Source organism: Nycticebus coucang, chromosome X (genome assembly GCF_027406575.1).
Source record: "Nycticebus coucang isolate mNycCou1 chromosome X, mNycCou1.pri, whole genome shotgun sequence".
Classification (NCBI taxonomy): Eukaryota; Metazoa; Chordata; class Mammalia; order Primates; family Lorisidae; genus Nycticebus; species Nycticebus coucang.
This window is the reverse complement of record NC_069804.1, coordinates 61824582-61845799: the sequence shown is the minus strand read 5'-3', so window position 1 is coordinate 61845799 and position 21218 is coordinate 61824582. Positions and strand designations below refer to the sequence as shown.

Genomic DNA, 21218 nt, shown 5'->3' with positions numbered 1-21218 from the left:
CATTAGAAGTTATCTACGCAGAAAAAAAAAAAAAATCATTCCTTACTTTAAGGACATTTGCACTAGAATCTTTATCTCAACTCAGTTGCCCAGATGGGGAAAAAACCCAAGTGCCCATCAACTCATGACTGGATAAATAAGCTATGGTATATGTATACCATGGAGTACTATTTAGCCATTAAAATGATAAGGACTTTACATCTTTTGTATTTACCTGGATGGATTTGTAGAACTTCCTTCTATGTAAAGTATCACAAGATTTTAAAAAGAAGCATCTAATTTACTCAATACTTATATGAAACTAATAAATGAACTACTGCACTCCTACACAAGAAAATAAGCAATTCAAGTTGGGAGGAAGAAGGGAGGAGAGAGGGAATTTGGTAACCTCTTACCTAATGGGTATAATGGGTATAATGCAGGGGTATATGACACACTTCCCTGGTAAATGTCTTAACTAAAACTGGGACTTTTACCTAACAAATGCAAACATTGTAACCTAATCCTTTGTACCCATATATTAATCTGAAATTAAAAAACATCTTCAGTGACATATCTTGATTTGGGTCTCTGTTCATCTACTGTTTTGGATATTTGGTGGAGCCTTTTAATCTGTTAATTCATATCCTTAGCTTTTTTTCCCAGAAAGTACTTTGTTGATAATTTCTTCTCATTTGTTTTTCTATTCTGGAATTGCTTTTATTTTGATTTTGGGCTTTTTGGATTGGTTCTCTAATGTTCTTTTTTATTTTGTACTTCTTTGTCTATTTATTTTCCTTTCTCATAGATATTATTAGCTTTATTTTCTAACCCTTCTATTGATATTTTCATTTCTACTATCATGTTTTGAGTGTCAAGGGACTATGTTAAGTTTAATCCGTTTTTTTAATCAGAGTAAACTGCTTATTTGTTTTGTACATGCAATTAATATTAATCTCCTCTCTCTGTAAAGTTGGTGTCTTTGACATTGTTTCTCTCTGCATAGTCTGTTCCTCCAAGTAGGTCTTTTTTTCTTTGTTGGTTTTGTGTTCTGTCTTTTTATTAGAGAGGTTTCTCGTATTTCTGGTAACTCTTGGTTCTCTGCTCCTGATTAACAGTAGGAGACTTTATTAGTTTTCTTTTGCTGTGTTACAAATTACCACAAATTTAGTTGTTTGAAATAGTACTGATTTATTATCTCACAGTTTTATAGGTCAGAATCTTAGTGGGCTTGGCTGGATTGTCTGCTTAGGATCTCACAATGCTAAAATCAAGGTGTTGGGTGTCCTGTTCTTTTACCTAGAAGCTCTGGGCAATCGCTTTTCAGGCTTATCCAGGTTGTGGGCAGCTGGTTTTTAGTAGGGGGTGGGGGTACTTTTGGCTCCTAGAAGCTTCTCTTCAGTTGTTTCACATTCCCCCCCCCAGTCTTCAGAGCTAGAAATGGAATATTGAATCCTTCTAGTATCATAAACTGGTAAAAGATTCACCCAGGCTGGATACAGTGGCTCACACCTGTAATCCTAACACTCTGGGAGGTGAGGTGGGTGGATTGCTTGAGCTCAGGAGTTTGAGACCAGCCTGAACAAGAGTGAGACCCTGTATCTACTAAATAGAGAAAAACTAGCTCGGTGTTGTAGCAGGCACTTGTTGTCTTAGCTATTTGGGAGGCTGAGACAAGACAATCTCTTGAGCTCAACAGTTTGAGGTTGCTGTGAGCTATGATGATGTCATGGCATTCTAGCAAGGGCAAAGGAGTGAGACTCACAAAAAATAAAAAAAAATTAGTGAAATAAAATATTCATCCAGATAATCTCACCAGTTTAAGGGCAACTGTGCTATACAACAAATAGGATAATAGGTATGATATCTCATTATATTCATAGGCTTGAGGATTAAGAGGGAACATCTTTGAGGTCATAATTTTGTCTACCAGAAGGACAATAAGCTGATGAATTGCTTGTATAGCTCTTGTTAATTTTAACCTTTAATGTAGGGTATCTGCGTTGTTTGTTAATTGGGGAATCTCTGATACCAGGATTTAAATCTTTCATCTTGGGTTAGTTAGATTCCGTAGAGAAGCATATTTCAATCTATTTCTTGGAGGTTAAAGGTTTGGTTATTTTTATTTTGGTAGCCAATAGCGAAGAGGACTGGGCATTTCTGAATATTGTCACAGACTTGTAGGGTAGGGAAAAAGAAATAACTCAAAGATGTGGAATGGAGATTGTAACACAGGGACCTAAGTAACTGCTTCATAAAACTCTTTCATTTAGTCTTCCTTATTTAGCCATCTCTTTTGACTTTGCTCTCAGCTCTGGACATAACTAGTATTGCCAGTTCCTGTGTCTTATGAGTATTCTTCAGTATATATGGGAATGATTTTCAGTTTTCCCTTGTTCACCTTTCTCAACTCTGATAGGTCAATTATTCCTTGTCTTATTTATTTTTCATATTCTAAGGTGTCCAAAATCTTATTGCTGCTGTCTTTTTCTTAAGACCAACTTGTGGGCTTATTACTTATAAAAACACATTCTATGGGTTGTTTTTTGAGCCTAAAGAGGAAGCAAAATTATCTGTGCTCTGTTTAACATTTTCATCATCTTTCAACTACCATGAAATTTCCCAGAGTCCGTGGATCCCCAAGACTTGCTTTAGAAAGCAGATTGTAAGATTGAGGGTGATATGCCATAGTTAGTACCTCAAGTGATCTTTTCTCATGCTCAGCCCTATTTCTGAGAAAACAAGGCAGATTACTTTCCTCATCTCACTCTTTTAATGTCTAATGAGATGTGGTACTTTTCTGTGAGCATACTTCCCTCTGCCTAGAATGTTTGCTGTGCTCCAGACTGTTTTTGCATCTTGCTTAATAGCCTGAAAGTTTCTTTCTTGAGTTTAATCCAGGTCAGAATTTTCCTTCTTCTGTGACACTTTCTCTATTACCTCCATAGAGGCATGTGCTCCTTCAGGGCTATCACAGCAACTCATTTCTACCTCATTTCAAGTTTATGGCCATCTCACACTACCAGATTGTGTGCTCATGCAGGACAAGGACTTAGTCACCTGTGTTTCTCTGGTGCTCCCAGTACTGGACACATTGTATACACTTAATGTTGCTGAATGAGGAAACCTTTTTAATCTTTCACAAACCTTAATAGTAGTCATAAACCTTGAATATCCAAGACATTACTCAGAAGTAAAAACAAATCAGGAGGAATCACGCTACCAGACTTCAGGCTATACTATAAATCTATAGTTATCAAAACAGCATGGTACTGGCACAAAAATAGAGAGGTAGATATATGTAACAGAATAAACCAACAGATGAACACTGCCACTTATCGTCATTTGATCTTTGATAAGCCTATCAAAAGCATTCATTGGTGGAAAGATTCCTTATTTAACAAATGATGCTGGGTGAACTGGCTGGCGACCTGTAGAAGACCAAAACTGGACCCTCACCTTTCACCATTAGCAAAAATTGACTTTCACTGGATAAAAGATTTAAATTTAAGACAGAAAACTATAGAGATACTAAGAGAGAGTGCAGGGAAAATGCTTAAAGAAATTGTCCTGGGAGAATATTTTATGAAGAGGACTCCCAGGCAATTGAAGCAACACCAAAAATATTACTGAGATCTGATCAAACTAAAAGGCTTCTGCACAGCCATGAACACAGTAAGTAAAGCAAACAGACATCTCTCAGAATGGGAGAAGATATTTGCAGGTTATGTTTCTGACAAAGGTTTTATGACTAGAATCCACAGAGAACTCAAACTAATTAATAAGAAAAGAACAAATGACCCTATTTCCTTGTGGGCAAGAGACTTGAACAGAAGCTTCTCTGAAGAAGACAGGCACATGGCCTACAAACACATGAAAAAATGCTCATCATCTTTAATCATCAGAGAAATGCCAATCAAAACCACTTTGAGATGTCATCTAACTCCAGTAAGATTAGCTCTCATCACAAAAATCCCAAAACTACAGATTTTGGTGTGGATGTAGAGAGAAGGGAACACTTCTGCGCAGCTGGTGGGAACAGAAGGTAATACGTCCTTTTTGGAAAGATGTTTGGAGAACACTTAGGGAACTAAAAATAGACCTGCCATTTGATCCTGCAATTCCTCTACTAGATATGTATCCAGATGACCAAAACTAATTTTAAAACAAAGACATTTGCACCAGAATGTTTGTTGCAGCTCAATTCATAATTGCCAAGTCATGGAAGCAGCCCATGTGCCCATCGGCCCCTGAAAGGATTAACAAACTGTGGTATATGTATACCATGGAATATTATACAGCCATTAAAGATGTAGACTTTACATCTTTTATGTTTACCTGGATGGAGCTGAAACATATTCTTCTTAATAAAACTATCTCAAGAACAGAAGAAAAAGTATCCAATGTACTCAATACTATTATGAAACCAATATATAATCACCCACACTTTCATATGGATGATAAAACACAAGTATAGTCCAGAATGAAGGACGGAAGAGGAGGGAGAGGGGAGGGGACAGGGGAGGCTGGAAGGAGGGAGGGTAATTGGTGGGACATCACATATTGTGCACAATGCAAGGGTTCATGTCAAAACTATTAAGAGTAGAGTATAAAAGTCTTGACACAACAAGTAAGTGAGGTGAAGGTTATGTTAACCAGTTTGATGTGAACATTCCAAATTGTATATAAAATCAGTACATTGTACCCCGTAAATGCATTAATGTACATAGTTATTTAATTTAAAAAATTACCTGTAAGAAGATTGTGTGCACTGAAGCATCAGTGTTTTTCGTGCCAATCATTTTATTCACTTCTTTTTTTTTTTTTTTTTTGTAGAGACAGAGTCTTACTTTATGGCTCTCGGTAGAGTGCCGTGGCATCCATCACACAGCTCACAGCAACCTCCAACTCCTGGGCTTAAGCGATTCTCTTGCCTCAGCCTCCCGAGTAGCTGGGACTACAGGTGTCCGCCACAACGCCCAGCTACTTTTTGGTTGCAGTTCAGCCGCGGCCTGGTTTGAACCCGCCACCCTCGGTATATGGGGCCGGCGCCTTACCGACTGAGCCACAGGCGCTGCCCTATGTGCCAATCATTTTAATATGCTTGGTAAAACTATTGATTTTCTCATGTATATCAAAGGCTTTGGCATTTATGAATATCTTCGATTAAGAGAGACTATGTAGTAGAAATAAACTTTTGGATTTGGGGGGCATAAAATACCTCTACTGGTAAAAATTTAACATCTTAAATGTTAAAGAAATAGTTTGCTTATTATGTTTTGTTTGTAGGTAAAGTCTGGATTCTTCCATGAAAGTGATTCCAAAGCTGTTGCTAAATCTATTAGAGACCGGGTGACCCTGATAAAGAAGATGAGGGAGAAGAAACCTGCCAGCTGTTTGGAAGAACGCCGGGATTCCCCATGGAAGTGTATGGGGAATGTATTCCCTCAGCACCAGAATACAACTTTGGCCCATGCTCCTGCTCAGCAGGCTGGGACTGAATGTGAAGAAACTGAAGTTGATCAACATGTTCAACAACAACTTCTACAAAGAAAACAACAGCAGCATTGCTCCTTGGTTACAGGTAACACAGTTAATAATTTATCACTGCAAGCAAATAAGAAATTAATAGTCCCTAATTTTTATGTTTTAGGAGGGGCAGTCGCCAATGACCTATTTTTTATCATATATTTCATGTTTTTAAATAGCACTTTTGTGTTTTTCAAGCATTCTATTAACTATCATTTCAGAAAGCTTTTTACAAAATCCCTGAAATAGGCCAGCTAGTTTCCTTATTTTAAAATTAAGAAATTGTTTTGTTAAGTGACTTGTATAAGGTGCTAGTTGAATAAGAATTATAATCTAGTCTCTAGTTTTGTTTAGGAAATAAATAAAATTACCTTATTAACATTTTTGAGGATCTAACAAATCTTTTTTTTTTTTTTTTTGTAGAGACAGAGTCTCACTTTATGGCCCTCGGTAGAGTGCTGTGGCCCCACACAGCTCACAGCAACCTCCAACTCCTGGGCTTAAGCCATTCTCTTGCCTCAGCCTCCTGAGTAGCTGGGACTACAGGCGCCTGCCACAACGCCCGGCTATTTTTTGGTTGCAGTTTGGCCGGGGCCGGGTTTGAACCCGCCACCCTCGGTATATGGGGCCGGCGCCCTACCGACTGAGCCACAGGCGCCGCCCTGGATCTAACAAATCTTTTAATAATGAAAATTTGGCACTTAGATACAATTGATTCCTCAAGAAGAAATTGTCTAGAATTTCAGTCCCTTTGTATCGTAGGCTCAAGTATAAAATTAACAGGGTTCTTCTTATTTTCTGCTGCAATGTAGTCTCTTCTCCAGAAGGATTCAGTATTTGAATAGTAATATCCGTTGTTCTACAAAGCCAGTATTTTTTCTCCAGGTTCTGGGAGAAAGAGACTATGACACTTAACATTTTACTGAAATCCTAATGTCAAATGTTGATTAGTTAGGGATATATGTGAAATGGCTAGCAAATGGACTTGATTTTTATGTGATTCTTTGTTGTTTCGTTTGCTTTACTAAGATAATTTTAGCTATATCACAGATATCAACATTTCATTGCTTTATGGAGCATTACATGATGGTTTTTGATTAATTCTTTAGTATACTTATTTTATTTGAAGCTTTCTGAGGTTATCAGAGTAAAATAACCCTTAAAGAACCATTGAACATTGTGCTTCGTATTTTCTTCTACTTGTTGCTTATTTTCTGTTATAGGTGACAATTTTTCTGAGACAGGAGCTGGATCAGTTATACATTCAGATACTTCCAGTCAGCTCAGTATAGCCTATTCCTCAAACCAGACGATGAACTCTCAAATGGTTTCTAACATCCCACAGGCTGAAATAAATGTTCCAGGGCAAGTTTATTCATCTCAGCAACTAGTAGGACATTATCAGCAAATTTCAGGGGTGAGGTGAACTCTTATATTTTTAAGTGTGTAATCAGTATATTTACTCTAAGTGGGAGAATATATCTTTAATCTTTTTTTTTTTTTCTTATTTAACAGTTGCAGAAGCAGCCAAAGCTGACTCAGCCTCATATTTTGCCTTTGGTTCAAGGTCAGTCCACTGTTTTGCCTGTACATATCCTTGGACCTACAGTTGTTTCACAACGCCAGGTATCCCCATTAACTCTCCCAGATGTCTCACAGTTAAAGGTAAGACACATTTTAAGAGGCTCGGTATTCATTTAAACAAATTTAACAGTGCTTAGATTTTCCGATAGGCAGGTTCCCTTTCATAAACTCAGCATAGTTCAGACAAAGATCATTGAAAGCTAAGCTTTTTATATTTTCCTTCACACAAGACATTCCTCTTGAGGATTTGCTTAATACTGTGTAACTAGAATCTTGAGACACTGCTTGTAAAATTGGAGAAGAAATAGAGAACTCTGTATGTATGGACAAAAGATTTATTAAAGACTCGGAAGTCTTCCTCTTGGTAATGATGGTTTGTTCTTTGTATTGAACTTTTTCAGCCTGGTTTGAATATGGAGGGATATCTATTGCAGTTGAATAGAAATAGTATTTCATAGACTTTCATAATTTTTAGCAGGTCCATCTAAATTCTTGACTTGTTTGGGTTCATGTTTATTTTTGTGGGAGAAATAAATGTTTTTGTTTTTCAGACTCTTCAAGTCAGCATTATTCATTTCTGACAATGAGTAAACAGTCTATGTGTGAGTTCATTTATCAAGACTGTATCCTGGTTCCCTAGGTTAAGGACTCTGGACGCATGTTTGGGTTTTTCTTTGTCATCACCCTGTTCCTCCCCCACCCCCTCAGCAGTTATACCCTGTGTGTGCCTTTCTTCTCTGGGAGTGAGATAGTCCAAGCTCCTGGGCATTCTTTGTTTAGCTAGCATTCTCTAGCCAAACAGGGAATGTCTGATTTTACTAGCAGCTGGTGCATCTTTAAGGGATTGACATGTAGTCAGTCATAGTTCATCAATAAACTTTTAATGACCATCACCACCTTCTGGGGATATGAGGTAAAATAAAACAGGATCCTTGCCCTCAAGGAGCTCAGTCTTATAAGGGAAAACATACATATACTTTACAAATGCCAGATGCATATAGAATTTTCTTTGGACAGATTTAGTTTCATGTAATTGAAGGTGCCTGGTATTTGGCTAGTGTTGATAAGTGATATAGTAGATATCTGTAATTGAACTCATATTATGGTTTGATTTGTCTCTTTCTAAGCCTATAATGAAAAATGTGTTGGATGATTTGTCTCTTTCTAAGCCTATAATGAAAAATGTGTTGGATGGGTTTTTAAATTTAGCTTAGGTTCAACCACATAAGTATACAGATAATATGTATTTTGAACAGTATTTTCAACATTTAAATTTTTTAAATCATGAAATGTTATTTGCTTATTTATTATAAAAATAAAGTTCATGCAGTTATAAAAAAGAAGAGTGAAAATCACTTGTTAGCTCTAGCTAGAGCCAACTTATGTTTCTGTTTGAGGTATAGCTTCTAGATTTGTCTTTATTTATATACACATAATTTTGTTTGTATATGCATGTGTATATCATATACATGCTGTTTTTTGTAGCTTGCTTTTCACCTAATATATAGAAACCGCCTAAGCAAGCACTTTGACCATTTTGGTCTTTTTATGAGCATAGCTGCCCAAGTTCAAGGAAGTTATTACAGCCAATCTGTATTTACACATATTTTCGCCAACTCTTTCCTCCCTTCTTGAGAGACTGTTCATTTTAGCTATGATATTGAAATCTTTTGATCTTTCTCTTGGTAGTAGTATCCCCTGATACTGATACTGATCTGATAGTAGTATCCACTATCAGGTGTGTGGAAGTATCAGATTCAGATATTCTGAATCTCTGCCAGAGTTTCAATGAGTTATGTGGTAAATGACATGAGCAGCATATTGCTGTGACTCATCTCAGCCCCTTAGTGTATTAAACTAGCATTTACTCATGGTATGGATTAATGCTATACCTAACACCTTTTTGATAATTTGCTGAAATTTTTGGAGCATAGTATTATTTTATATATCAATCTGTCTGGGATAGTCCCATTAAAATGGGCATAGTATATGCATTTATGATTTGAATTTTCCTTGCACCAAAACCAGGAACTGCAGCTGACATTTGGAGTACATGGACAAAGTTCAGCCCAACCTAACACTTTAGACTTACTGGAGTTCCACAATCAATCCTTTCTGCAGTTTCTTCTCAGACAGTGACTGCTTCACAAATGATTTCCCAGCATCCAACAATTGGTCTTCAACTTGATCCTGGCCCCAGAAATGGGAGTCATGCATTAAGCAAAGCACAAGATGGCAGTTAGACTTTTAGTTTCTTACCAGTTAATTGCCCTTAAGCTTTTTTTTTTTTTTTTTTTTGACAGTCTCAAGCTGTTGCCCTGGGTAGAGTGTCATGGTGTCACAGCTTACAGTAACCTCAAACTCTTGAGCTTAAGCAGTTCTCTTGCCTCAGCCTCCCAAGTGGCTGGGACTATAGGCACCCGCTGCAATGCCTGGCTGTTTTTTTTTTTTGTTCTTGTTGTTGTTGCAATTGTCATTGTTGTTTTAGCTGGCCAGCCTTGGTGTATGTGGCTGGCACCCTACCCACTGAGCTACGGGTGCCTCCCAGCCCTCCAGCTTTGTGGAATCATTCTTCTGCCCATACATGAGCAGTGCACAGAAAGTTGCTGGTATAGCAGCTCCCTTCAGATTTCACTGGAGGACATTTGGGGGCCAATCAGCGTTCACAAAAGATACATTCAATATCCTGTCAGGAGTCTATAATTCCGGTTTCTTCAATGCCACAAAGCCAGACTGCATTTGAAGGAGCCTTGTTTTTAAGCTGCTGTTCAGTAGCAGCCATTAATTTTACAACCTAAGATTATGGCATTACCACAGAAAAATCTTCAGTAGGTTTGTATTCTGCAAGAGCCTGAAGCTCTTGCAAATCAGCAGAAGCCAAAGAGTGGTACTGAAAGTGTGATTCAACCCCTGGACCAGCCATCTTATTCTATTCAACACACTCACCCAGGGCCACTGAGCAGTTACCCTTTGTGATATATCCCTGGGAACAAACTGTTTACTCATTACAGCCGACTTACCCAATCCAGGCTCTAACATAGCCTGTTTATTCATTGCCAACCCTGGAACATTCTCTTTATGCTGTTCAACCACCAGCCTCACAGCCAGCTTTTTCTACACAGACTTTTTATTTAGTCCCATCTGCAGTAATGCCCTCTTATTTGGCACCAGCCCAAGGGCAACCTGCTTATCTAGTGCAACCTCTGGTTCAGTCATCTTTTACAGATTAACCACCATATGTGATCCAGGCAGCTTACGTTGTGCAACCTATGGAATAGCCTGCTTGTCAGGCACTATCTCTTGATCATGTCTCTCATTTGGGACAAACTGTTTATACCATCTAGACAACTAAATGGGGAATCTTCATAACCCAGCAAGTATACATAACAAACCCTCCTCATAGAAAGCAAGTACACGTATATAAATTCTGCAGATCAGAAGTTATGCTCTGTATCACTTTTTGTAGCACAGACTTCTGAGCAACAATCCTGTTTAACACAACCTCAAGGTAATACTTGTTAATGTTGGAACAAAAGATATATTTAACATCAACGTTAGATACACAAATGTTAGGTACACAAAGGTGTTCTACTGAACCTTTATTTAATGTCCAGCATTTGGTAACTCCATGCTAAGCAAATGCCAGTTTTGGACACCAGCAGCTAAACACTCAGGCCTAGTCAAGTAGCATTATATCTTAGAGGGCAGTGGAAGGACAGCTTCAAAACCGTGGACAGATATCCTTCATTCAGCAGGCCTCTTCACAGGCCCACATCCAGCCCCCACATTTTTTCAGTACAGATTACCCAATCACATCTAACACCAAGCCAGTTTTCTCACTCAGCTTTCATTCAGCATCAGCAGATAACTCATTCATGTCATAGACAAACACAGGAAACCCATCAGTTGACTACTCAAGAAGGTTCCATAAATCAACAGCAATCTTTGTATAACTAACATGCTGCTCTTCAGCAGCAGGTACCTCATTCATAGGGAACTAACCAAGTTCAGCCATTACAAGGTATTCCACAGACCATTAAAAACATGATCCAGAATCCAGCAACACATCAAACTAATTATATATAATGACCAAGTCGGTTTTATCCCAGGGTCTCAAGGCTGATTCAATATAGGTAAATCTGTAAGTATACAGATTTCAGCACATAAACAAATTAAAAAACAAAGACCATATGATTCTCTCAATTGATGCAGAAAAAGCTTTTGATAATATCCAGCATCCCTTCATGATCAGAACACTTAAGAAAATTGGTATAGAAGGGACATTTCTTAAACTGATAGAGGCCATCTACAGCAAACCCACAGCCAATATCGTATCGAATGGAGTTAAATTGAAATCATTTCCACTCAGATCAGGAACCAGATAAGGCTGCCCATTGTCTCCACTGCTCTTTAACATTGTAATGGAAGTTTTAGCCATTGCAATTAGGGAAGAAAAGGGCGTCAAGGGTATCCATATAGGGTCAGAGAGATCAAACTTTCGATCTTCACAGATGATATGATTGTATACCTGGAATACACCAGGGATTCTACTACAAAACTCTTAGAAGTGATCAAGGAATGAAGCAGCGTCTCAGGTTACAAAATCAACACTCATAAATTGGTATCCTCTATATATACCAACAACAGTCAAGCTGAAAAACAGTTAAGGACTCTATTCCATTCACAGTAGTGCCAAAGAAGATGAAATATTTGGGAGTTTATCTAACAAAGGGTGTGAAAGATCTCTATAAAGAGAACTATGAAACTCTAAGAAAAGAAATAGCTGAAAATGTTAACAAATGGAAAAACATACCATGCTCATGGCTGGGAAGAATCAACATTGTTAAAATATCCATACTACCCAAAGCAATATACAATTTTAATGCAATCCCTATGAACGCTCCACTGTCATACTTTAAAGATCTTGAAAAAAATATACTTTGTTTTATATGGAATAAGAATAAAAACCTCAAATACCCAAGACAATACTCAGGAATAAAAACAAAGCAGGAGGAATCACGCTACCTGACCTCTGACTATACTATAAATTGATAGTGATCAAAACAGCATGGTACTGGCACAAAAACAGAGAAGTAGATGTCTGGAACAGAATAGAGAACCAAGAGATGAATCCAGCTACTTACCGTTATTTGATCTTTGACAAGCCAATTAAAAGCATTCAGTGGGGAAAAGATTCCCTATTTAACAAATGGTGCTGGGTGAAGTGGCTGGCAACCTGTAGAAGACTGAAACTGGACCCACACCTTTCACCATTAACTAAGATAGATTCTTACTGGATTAAAGATTTAAACTTAAGACATGAAACTATAAAATTACTAGAAGAGAGTGCAGGGAAAACCCTTGAAGAAATCGGTTTGGGCGAGTATTTTATGAGTAGGACCCCCCGGGCAATTGAAGCAGCTTCAAAAATACAGTACTAGGACCTGATCAAACTAAAAGCTTCTGCACAGCCAAGAACACAGTAAGTAAAGCAAGCAAACAGCCCTCAGAATGGGAGAAGATATTTGCAGGTTATGTCTCTGACAAAGGTTTAATAACCAGAATCCACAGAGAACTCAAACGTATAAGCAAGAAAAGAACAAGTAATCCCATTGCAGGCTGGGCAAGGGACTTGAAGAGAAACTTCTCTGAAGAAGGCAGGCCCACGGCCTAAAGTCATATGAAAAAATGCTCATCATCTTTAATCATCAGAGAAATGCTAATCAAAAGTACTCTGAGATATCATCTAACTCCAGTAAGATTAGCCCATATCACAAAATCCCAAGACCAGAGATGTTGGCGTGGATGTGGAGAAAAGGGAACACTTCTACACTGCTGGTGGGAATGCAAATTAATACATTCTTTTTGGAAAGATGTTTGGAGAACACGTAGACATCTAAAAATAGATCTGCCATTCAATCCTATAATTCCTCTACTCGGTATATACCCAGAAGACCAAAAATCACATCATGACAAAGTTATTTGTACCAGAATGTTTATTGCAGCCCAATTCATGATTGCTAAGTCATGGAAAAAGCCCAAGTGCCCATCGATCCACGAATGGATTAATAAATTGTGGTATATGTACACCATGGAATATTATGCAGCTTTAAAGAAAGATGGAGACTTTACCTCTTTCATGTTTACATGGATGGAGCTGGAACATATTCTTCTTAGTAAAGTATCTCAAGAATGGAAGAAAAAGTATCCAATGTACTCAGCCCTACTATGAAACTAATTTATATCTTTCACATGAAAGCTATAACCCAGTTATAACCTAAGAATATGGGGAAGGGGGAGAGGGAGTGGAGGGATTGGGGGAGGATGGGTGGAAGGAGGGTGATTGGTGGGATTACACCTGTGGTGCATCTTACAAGGGTACATGTGAAACTTAGTAAAAGTAGAATATAAATGTCTTAACACAATAAGAAAATGCCAGGAAGGCTATGTTAACCAGTGTGATGAAAATGTGCCAAATGGTCTATAAAACCAGTGTATGTTGCCCCATGATCGCATTAATGTACAGAGCTATGATTTATTAAAAAAAGAAAATACATGCACAAATGAAGACTGAATGAAGTGAGGAAAAAAATAAACATAGAACATAAAACTTGAGGGTATTTTCGTAATGAGGGTATAGGCAAAGGCAAAGGTTTCTTAGGCCACAAAAAGCAGTAACAACAACAGAAAAGTTTGATTGTCAAACTTCATCAAAATCGAATACTTTGTCTCATCAAATAAAACTGCTATAAAAATGGGCGGTCCACAGACTGCAGAAAATATTTGTAAAACATGTATCTGACAAAGAACTCCTATAAGTCAATAGTAAGACAAACACAAGCAAATAAAATAGGCAAATAGCTTGAACAGATACTTCACAAGGACAGATATACAAAAGCCAAGAAATACATTAAAAGGTGCTCAACATCATAGTCATCAAGGAGATAAAAATTAACCCTAATGAGATTACTAGTACACATTCACTAACACTACCAAATGTTGGTAAGGATGCGGAGCTCTAATAACATTGTTGGTGTTAGTGTAAAATTGTGCAGCCAAATTGAAAAAAAAATTTTTTTTTTTTTCCTCAAGCTGTCACCCTGGGTAGAGTGCTGTGGCATCACAGCTGGCAACAACCTCCAACTCCTGGGCTTAAGTGATTCTCTTTCCTCAGCCTCCCAAGCAGGTGGGACTACAGACACCCACCACAACACCTGGCTATTTTTTGGTTGTAGTTGTCATTGTTGTTTGGCAGGTCTGGGCTGGATTCGAACCACCAGCTCTGGTGTATGTGGCTGGCGCCTTAGCCGCTTGAGCTACAGGTGCCAAGCCAAACTGGCAATTTCTTAAAATGTTCAATACTTATTCTATGACCCAGCAATTATTCCCAGGTATAAGTCAAGAGAAATGGAAACATGTACACAAAATGACTTATAAGAATGTTCATGGCAGCTTCATTCATAATGTCCGAAAACCAGAAACCACTCATTTGTGATAGTTTGGTGTATTCATAAAATAGAGTATTTTTCTGCAGTAAAAAAAAATGATCTACTGAATGTCACAACAACATGGATCAATCTCAAAACATTTGAGAGAAGCCTTACACAAGAGTATATATTATATGATTACATTTACATGAAGGTCTCAAACAGGTAAAGGAATCTATAGCAAAACAAATCAACAGTAGTTGATTCTGATGGGTATGGGAAGGACTGACTGGGTATGACAGAACTTTTTGGAATAATGGCATTATTCTACAATAGGTGGGCAAGGTATAGCCTTCAGGCCAAATCTGGTACACCACCTGTTTTTATGAGCGACGTTTTATTGGAACACAGCCATGCCTATTTGTTTACATATTGTCTATGACTGTTTTTGTATGTACACCAACAAAACTGAATAATTGCAACAGAGATTATGTAAACTGCAAAGTCTAAAATATTACCTACAGAAAAAGTCTGCCAACACCTGCTCAATGTCTATAATGGTTTGGGTAACATGGGTATATATATTTGTCAAAACTCAATGAATTATGATCTATGCATTTTATTGTGTACAAATTCAAACTAAAACACAAATACTGAGTTCTAGTCAATGTTTCATATGCTTAAGTACTTATAAATGAAGAATACTTATGTCGGCAACTTACTTTAAACTTGGAAATGCTGTAGAAAAGATACATTAACAAAGGGATGAATAGATATGTAATAGAGAAAATTCAGCAAAAGTTAACTGTATAATCTAAGTGCTAGGTATATGAGTGTTCATGCTGTATTTTTTTCAACTATTCTGTATACTTGAACGTTTTCATAATAAAATGTTGGAATATTTTTTAATTAGATAAAGAAAGTATGCAGTCTGCCCATAGAAATGAACGTTTTTAATCCAAATGGTTTGTGAAACACTTTATTCTAATAAAAATTAATCCTGGCTTAGTGCCCATAGCACAGTGGTTATGGCGCCGGCCATATACACCAAGGATGGTGGTTTCGAACCTAGCCTGGGCCAGCTAAGCAGAGAAATGACAACTGCAACAGAAAAATAGTGTGGCATTGTGGCGGGCACCTTTGGTCCCTGCTACTTGGGAGGCTGAGGCAAGAGAATCACTTAAGCCCAAGAGTTTGACGTTGCTGTGAGCTATGATGCCACAGCACTCTACTTAGGGTGACATAGTGAGACTCTGTCTCCAAAAAAAAAAAAAAAAAAAAATTAATCCTGGAATAGTCTGTCTTATCTGAAGAAACTTCAGCTACAAAGGGTTTCATTTATTCTCACATAGTTCTATTAGGAGTCAGCACACACATATTAGAATTCATTATAATGAATTCTTGAAGAGGAAATTTAATGAAACACATATTACCTGAGGCAATAAATAACTTACAGCACAGCACACCTTTTATCTAAGGACCTCAAAGCATTTTATTAGTCAATAAATTCAGAATGCTTTGGATTACCTAAAGCAGAGCTGAAGAGCAAAGAAACAGAGTAAGTCAGATTTTTAGTTCTTTGCTTTAAATATTTCAACAAATTCCCTGAGTAAACAAAATCTCACTTAAGTTATAGCCTTTTCTAATTCTGGCAGAGAGGACAACTATGTGTAGTGAAATGACTGGGTGTGCTGGGTTCAAATCTAACTCTCCTGCATAACACTGAGAAAGTTATTTAACCTTTCTGGACTTCAGTTTATTAACTTGTAAACAGGGATGATAGTTAGTATTTCTAGAGTTGGTGTTATAATAATGCATGCAATGCCTTTATAATAGTAACGTAAGAATCATTTGACAGCGTTAATTTTTATCTCACAAAGTAAACTGGAGACCATTATCCAAAGTGAAGTATCTTGGGACTAGAAAGCAAATACTTTATTATAAATATTGAACACTAAGAGAACCAAAGATTCTTAACATTTAGGACTAAAAGATCGTGGAAAGTTATACTGGTCTCCTTGCTATTCTTCAAACATTCCAGACACACTCCTTCCTTAGAGCCTTTATACCTATTATACCTTCTTCCTGAAATGCGCATTGCTGACTCTACTACTTCCTTCAAGTGTCTGCTCAAATGTTACCTTCTCAATAAGATCTACTCTGATAACTACCTTCTTTAAAACCCACTTTCTTCCATGCCCTGCTCTGTATTTCCCCCAAAGCTCCTTATGTTGTATAATTTACTACTTTTTATAATGGTAACTGGCAATCATTTGACACCAAAATTCAGTGAGAGAGGGATTTTTGTATTGTATTCACTGATACATATATCCCTAGTAGGTGCTCAAATTTTTTTTTTGTTGTTGTTGTCATTTTCTTCTGTAATCCCCTCACTTTACAGATGCAGAAACGTAGGAGAGATCACCCAATGAGTACAGAAAAGAGCCAGGAAGAGGGATTATGATTCCCAGTCCAGTGCTATTTCTATTATAGCTGACTGCTTTCCTAACCCCTTAACATCACAGAAAAATCACAACCATTCACATTTTCCCCCAGGAGGATTTACCTTTGGAATTTCTTGGCCTTGTAAATGCTCTTGTGTCTATAACACAGAATGCTCTGAAAGGTAATAGAACCCTGACCCAGAATGCTAAGTGTCAGGAGATGAACAGAAGATGGCTGATTTACAAGGGTCTCCTGTTGTAAATTGTGCTTCTGATGACCCAGAAACAAGCTCTGAGCTAGAAGATGCTTGCCACTGTGGCTGGTCAGCAGACTGCTGCTAGATGCATGTTGGCTGGTGCTGTGCTAAGTTTTTCCGAATGGGAGAAGTTTGACTTTTGTCTAATGCCTGAAGCGCTTAAGTCTGCTCTAAAGGCTGTATTATATAGTATTCCACTGCCGCTGCTTGCAAACATTCTCGCAAAGAAGGTATAACCTGAATCATGCTTTTGTTTGTTTGTTTGTTTGTTTTTTACAGTTCATGTATTATTTTACTTTTTTATGAAACATCTTTTTTTCAGACTTATCACATTTTACATATAGTTCTAGAGTATTCACTTTCTTTTGTTTTATTATTAAATCATACCAATTTTCTTAAGTGTTTTGATCATGAAGGGATGCTGGATATTATCTAAAGCTTTTTCTGCATCAATTGAGAGAATCATATGGTCTTTGTTTTTTAATTTGTTTATGTGCTGAATTATACTTACAGATTAACGTATATTGAACCAGCCTTGAGACCCTGGGATAAAACCGACTTCGTCATTATATATAATTAGTTTGATGTGTTGCTAGATTCTGTTTGTTAGGATCTTGTTGAATATTTTTGCATCTATATTCATTAGTGATATTGGTCTATAATTTTCTTTTCTTGTTGGGTCTTTTTCTGGTTTGGGGATCAGGGTGATGTTTGCTTCATAGAACGTGTTGCGTAGTCTTCCTTGTTTTTCTACATTTTGGAAGAGGTTGAGTAATATAGGTACTAGTTCCTCTTTAAAGGTTTGGTAGAATTCTGACGTGAAACCATCTGGTCCCGGGCTTTTCTTTTTAGGGAGAATCTGTGTTTGGTGCTATTTCAGAACTTGATATTGGCCTGTTCAACTTTTCCACTTGATTCTGGTTAAGTCTTGGAAGGTGGCATGCTTCCAAGTATTGGTCATTTTCCTTTAGATTTTCATATTTCTGATAATAAGGTTTCTTTTAATATTCATTAAGGATTTTTTGAATTTCTGAGGAGTCTGTTGTTTTGTCTTTGTCGTTTCTGATTGATGAGTTTAGAGATTTTACTCTTTTTTCCTGATTATGTTAGCCAAAAGTTTATTTTATTGACCTTTTCAAAAAACAACTTTTTGATTTATTGATCTGTTGTATAATCCTTTTGTTTTCAATTTCATTTAATTCTGCTCTAATTTTGGATATTACTTTTCTTCTACTGGGGTTGGGGTTGGAGTGTTCTTCCTTTTCCAGTTGCTTGAGATGTCCCATTCAGTTTTTAACTTCCTCTCTTTCCGTTCTCTTGAGGAAGGCTTGCAGTGCTATAAATTTCCCTCTTAGGACTGCCTTTGTGGTATCCCAGAGGTTCTGATAATTCGTGTCTTCATTGTCATTTTCTTCCAAAAATTTGGCAATTTCTTTTTTAATCTCATCTCTGACCCAGCTATCATTCAGCATAAGGTTATTTAACTTCCATGTTTTTGTAAGAGTATACAGATTCCTGTTGTTACTAATTTTAACTTTTATTCCATGGTGGTCTGAGAAGATGCAAGGAATAATTTCTATTCCTTTAAATTTACTAATGTTAGACTTGTGACCTAAGATGTGATCGATTTTGGAGTATGTTTCGTGGGCTGATGAGAAGAATGTCTATTCAGTTTTGTTGTGATGAAATGTTCTGTAGATGTCTGATAAATCCAAATGTTGGGTGGTTAGGTTTAAATCTAAAATTTCTTTGCTCAGCTTCTTATTGGAGGATCTATCCAACACTGCCAAAGGAGTGTTGAAATCTCCAACTATTATGGAGCTGGAGGAATTCAAGTTGCTCATATCTGTTAGAGTTTCTCTTATAAATTGAGGTGCATTCTGGTTGGGTGCATAGTTATTAATAATTAAAATCTCATCATATTGAGTATTACCCTTAACAAATATGAAGTGACCATTCTTATCCTTCCTTACTTTTGTTGATTTAAAGCCTATTGTGTCTGCAAATAGAATTGCAACACGTGCTTTTTTCTGATTACCATTTGCCTGAAATATGGATGACCATCCTTTCATCTTGAGTCTATATTTATCTATTAAGGTAAAATGTGACTGTTGTATGCAGCAAATATCTGGCCTAAGTTTTTTTTTATCCAGTCAGCTAAACTGTGCCTCTTTAGGGGAAAGTTTAAGCCATTCACATTAATGGAGACCTCCCCACTCAGTGAAGGAGTCCCTGCTTCACAAATCTGTCCACTCTGCTCCCACGTTCTCCTGCAAACTGGCTACTGCAATCGGCTGTGGTGGAGGGTGCTGCTGCTGGCTCGCGCGCTGCAGTCGGTTCCCGCAGCTGCAGTCGTTTCCCGCAGAAGAAGCGCTCGGGGACTTTATTCTGAGTTTTATGGTTCAGAGTTTCCCTTTTGAATCGGGACCCACCAGTTCGCCGCATAGCCTGAACCACCAACCCCCTCCAACATTCCCCTCCAGGAATGTTCATGTCTATTCTGTTACTCTTGTAGTTCTGGGGGAAGGCGCCTGCCATTTCGGATAGTTCAAAATGTCTGTTTCCCGGGCGGGATCTCCTCCCTTTAATTTTCTTGGGGTTGCCCACTTCCCCGTGTTTTTGAGTGGCTCTCCTTTTGGATGCCACCTTCGATTCAGGAATAAATATTTGTCAATTGGGTTTTGTCAGCATTTGCAAGCTGCTGTCCTCTGTAAGGGAGGGGCATGCCGGCCAGCACGGCCAAGCAGGGAAAAATCTCTACAACACAGTCTGAGGTTTTAAATTACCACTCATATATAGCAATCTGCCAATTCACTGAGCATCTCCAGCTGTCTGTCTTCACCAACAATCCACACACAGGAAAGGTCCGGACCCCTTTTCCTCTCACTTGATGACTTGGGAGAGGTGGGCTACATGTCCGTCCTGTCCGCCATCATGATCCGCCAGCCAGTGCTTCAGATTTTGGAACCCATTCATTGTGGTTCCTGTGTCCTTTTGATATTTTCCCATCATTCTTTCAATACTTCCTTAATTTCTGGTATGGCAAGACATTCCAGGCTTATTTTGTACTTTTCCTGACCCACCTTTGGAATCAAGCCATTTCTTCCTGATTTGTTTTAGTGGGTAATGTAGTTTAGGAAAAGAAAAATCCTGGGTATTGGGTATGTCTGCTGCTACTTCAGAGTCATTGCTTCTGGGGTTCTCAGCAGAAAGGCTGGGAAGTGTGTGTTGTTCTTATATATCTATTCATGTGCCTTCAGCTGACTTTGCTTGTAACTGTGTTCTAGGAGAGAAATTTTTCTTTTGCCCTGCGTCTCTAGTGTGCACTCAACATATTCACTTGATTATAGGATAACATTTCAAATGTAGTATAACCCAAATCAAACACTCTTTATTTGTACTTCGCCTGTTCTTTTTTTTTTTTTTATTGTTGGGGATTCATTGTGGGTACAATAAGCCAGTTACACTGATTGCAATTGTTAGGTAAAGTCCCTCTTGCAATCATGTCTTGCCCCCATAAAGTGTGACGCACACTAAGGCCCCACCCCCTCCCTCCATCCCTCTTTCTGCTTCTCCCCCCATAACCTTAATTGTCATTAATTGTCCTCATATCAAAATTGAGTACATAGGATTCATGCTTCTCCATTCTTGTGATGCTTTACTAAGAATAATGTCATCCACTTCCATCCAGGTTAATACGAAGGATGTAAAGTCTCCATTTTTTTTAATGGCTGAATAGTACTCCATGGTATACATATACCACAGCTTGTTAATCCATTCCTGGGTTGGTGGACATTTAGGCTGTTTCCACATTTTGGCGATTGTAAATTGAGCTGCAATAAACAGTCTAGTACAAGTGTCCTTATGATAAAAGGATTTTTTTCCTTCTGGGTAGATGCCCAGTAATGGGATTGCAGGATCGAATGGGAGGTCTAGCTTGAGTGCTTTGAGGTTTCTCCATACTTCCTTCCAGAAAGGTTGTACTAGTTTGCAGTCCC

General features: G+C 37.9%; 1 protein-coding gene across 1 annotated transcript in view; it reads left to right on the top strand.

Annotated features, from left to right (window-relative positions):
- Nucleotides 1-21218, top strand: part of WNK3 (WNK lysine deficient protein kinase 3) — a 348186-nt gene that overhangs the window by 99392 nt on the left and 227576 nt on the right. The window contains exons 8-10 of the mRNA XM_053579253.1: nt 5269-5563; nt 6732-6925; nt 7024-7173. Of these exons, the coding sequence (XP_053435228.1) occupies nt 5269-5563; nt 6732-6925; nt 7024-7173 (639 nt within the window). The remainder of the gene's footprint in view (nt 1-5268; nt 5564-6731; nt 6926-7023; nt 7174-21218) is intronic.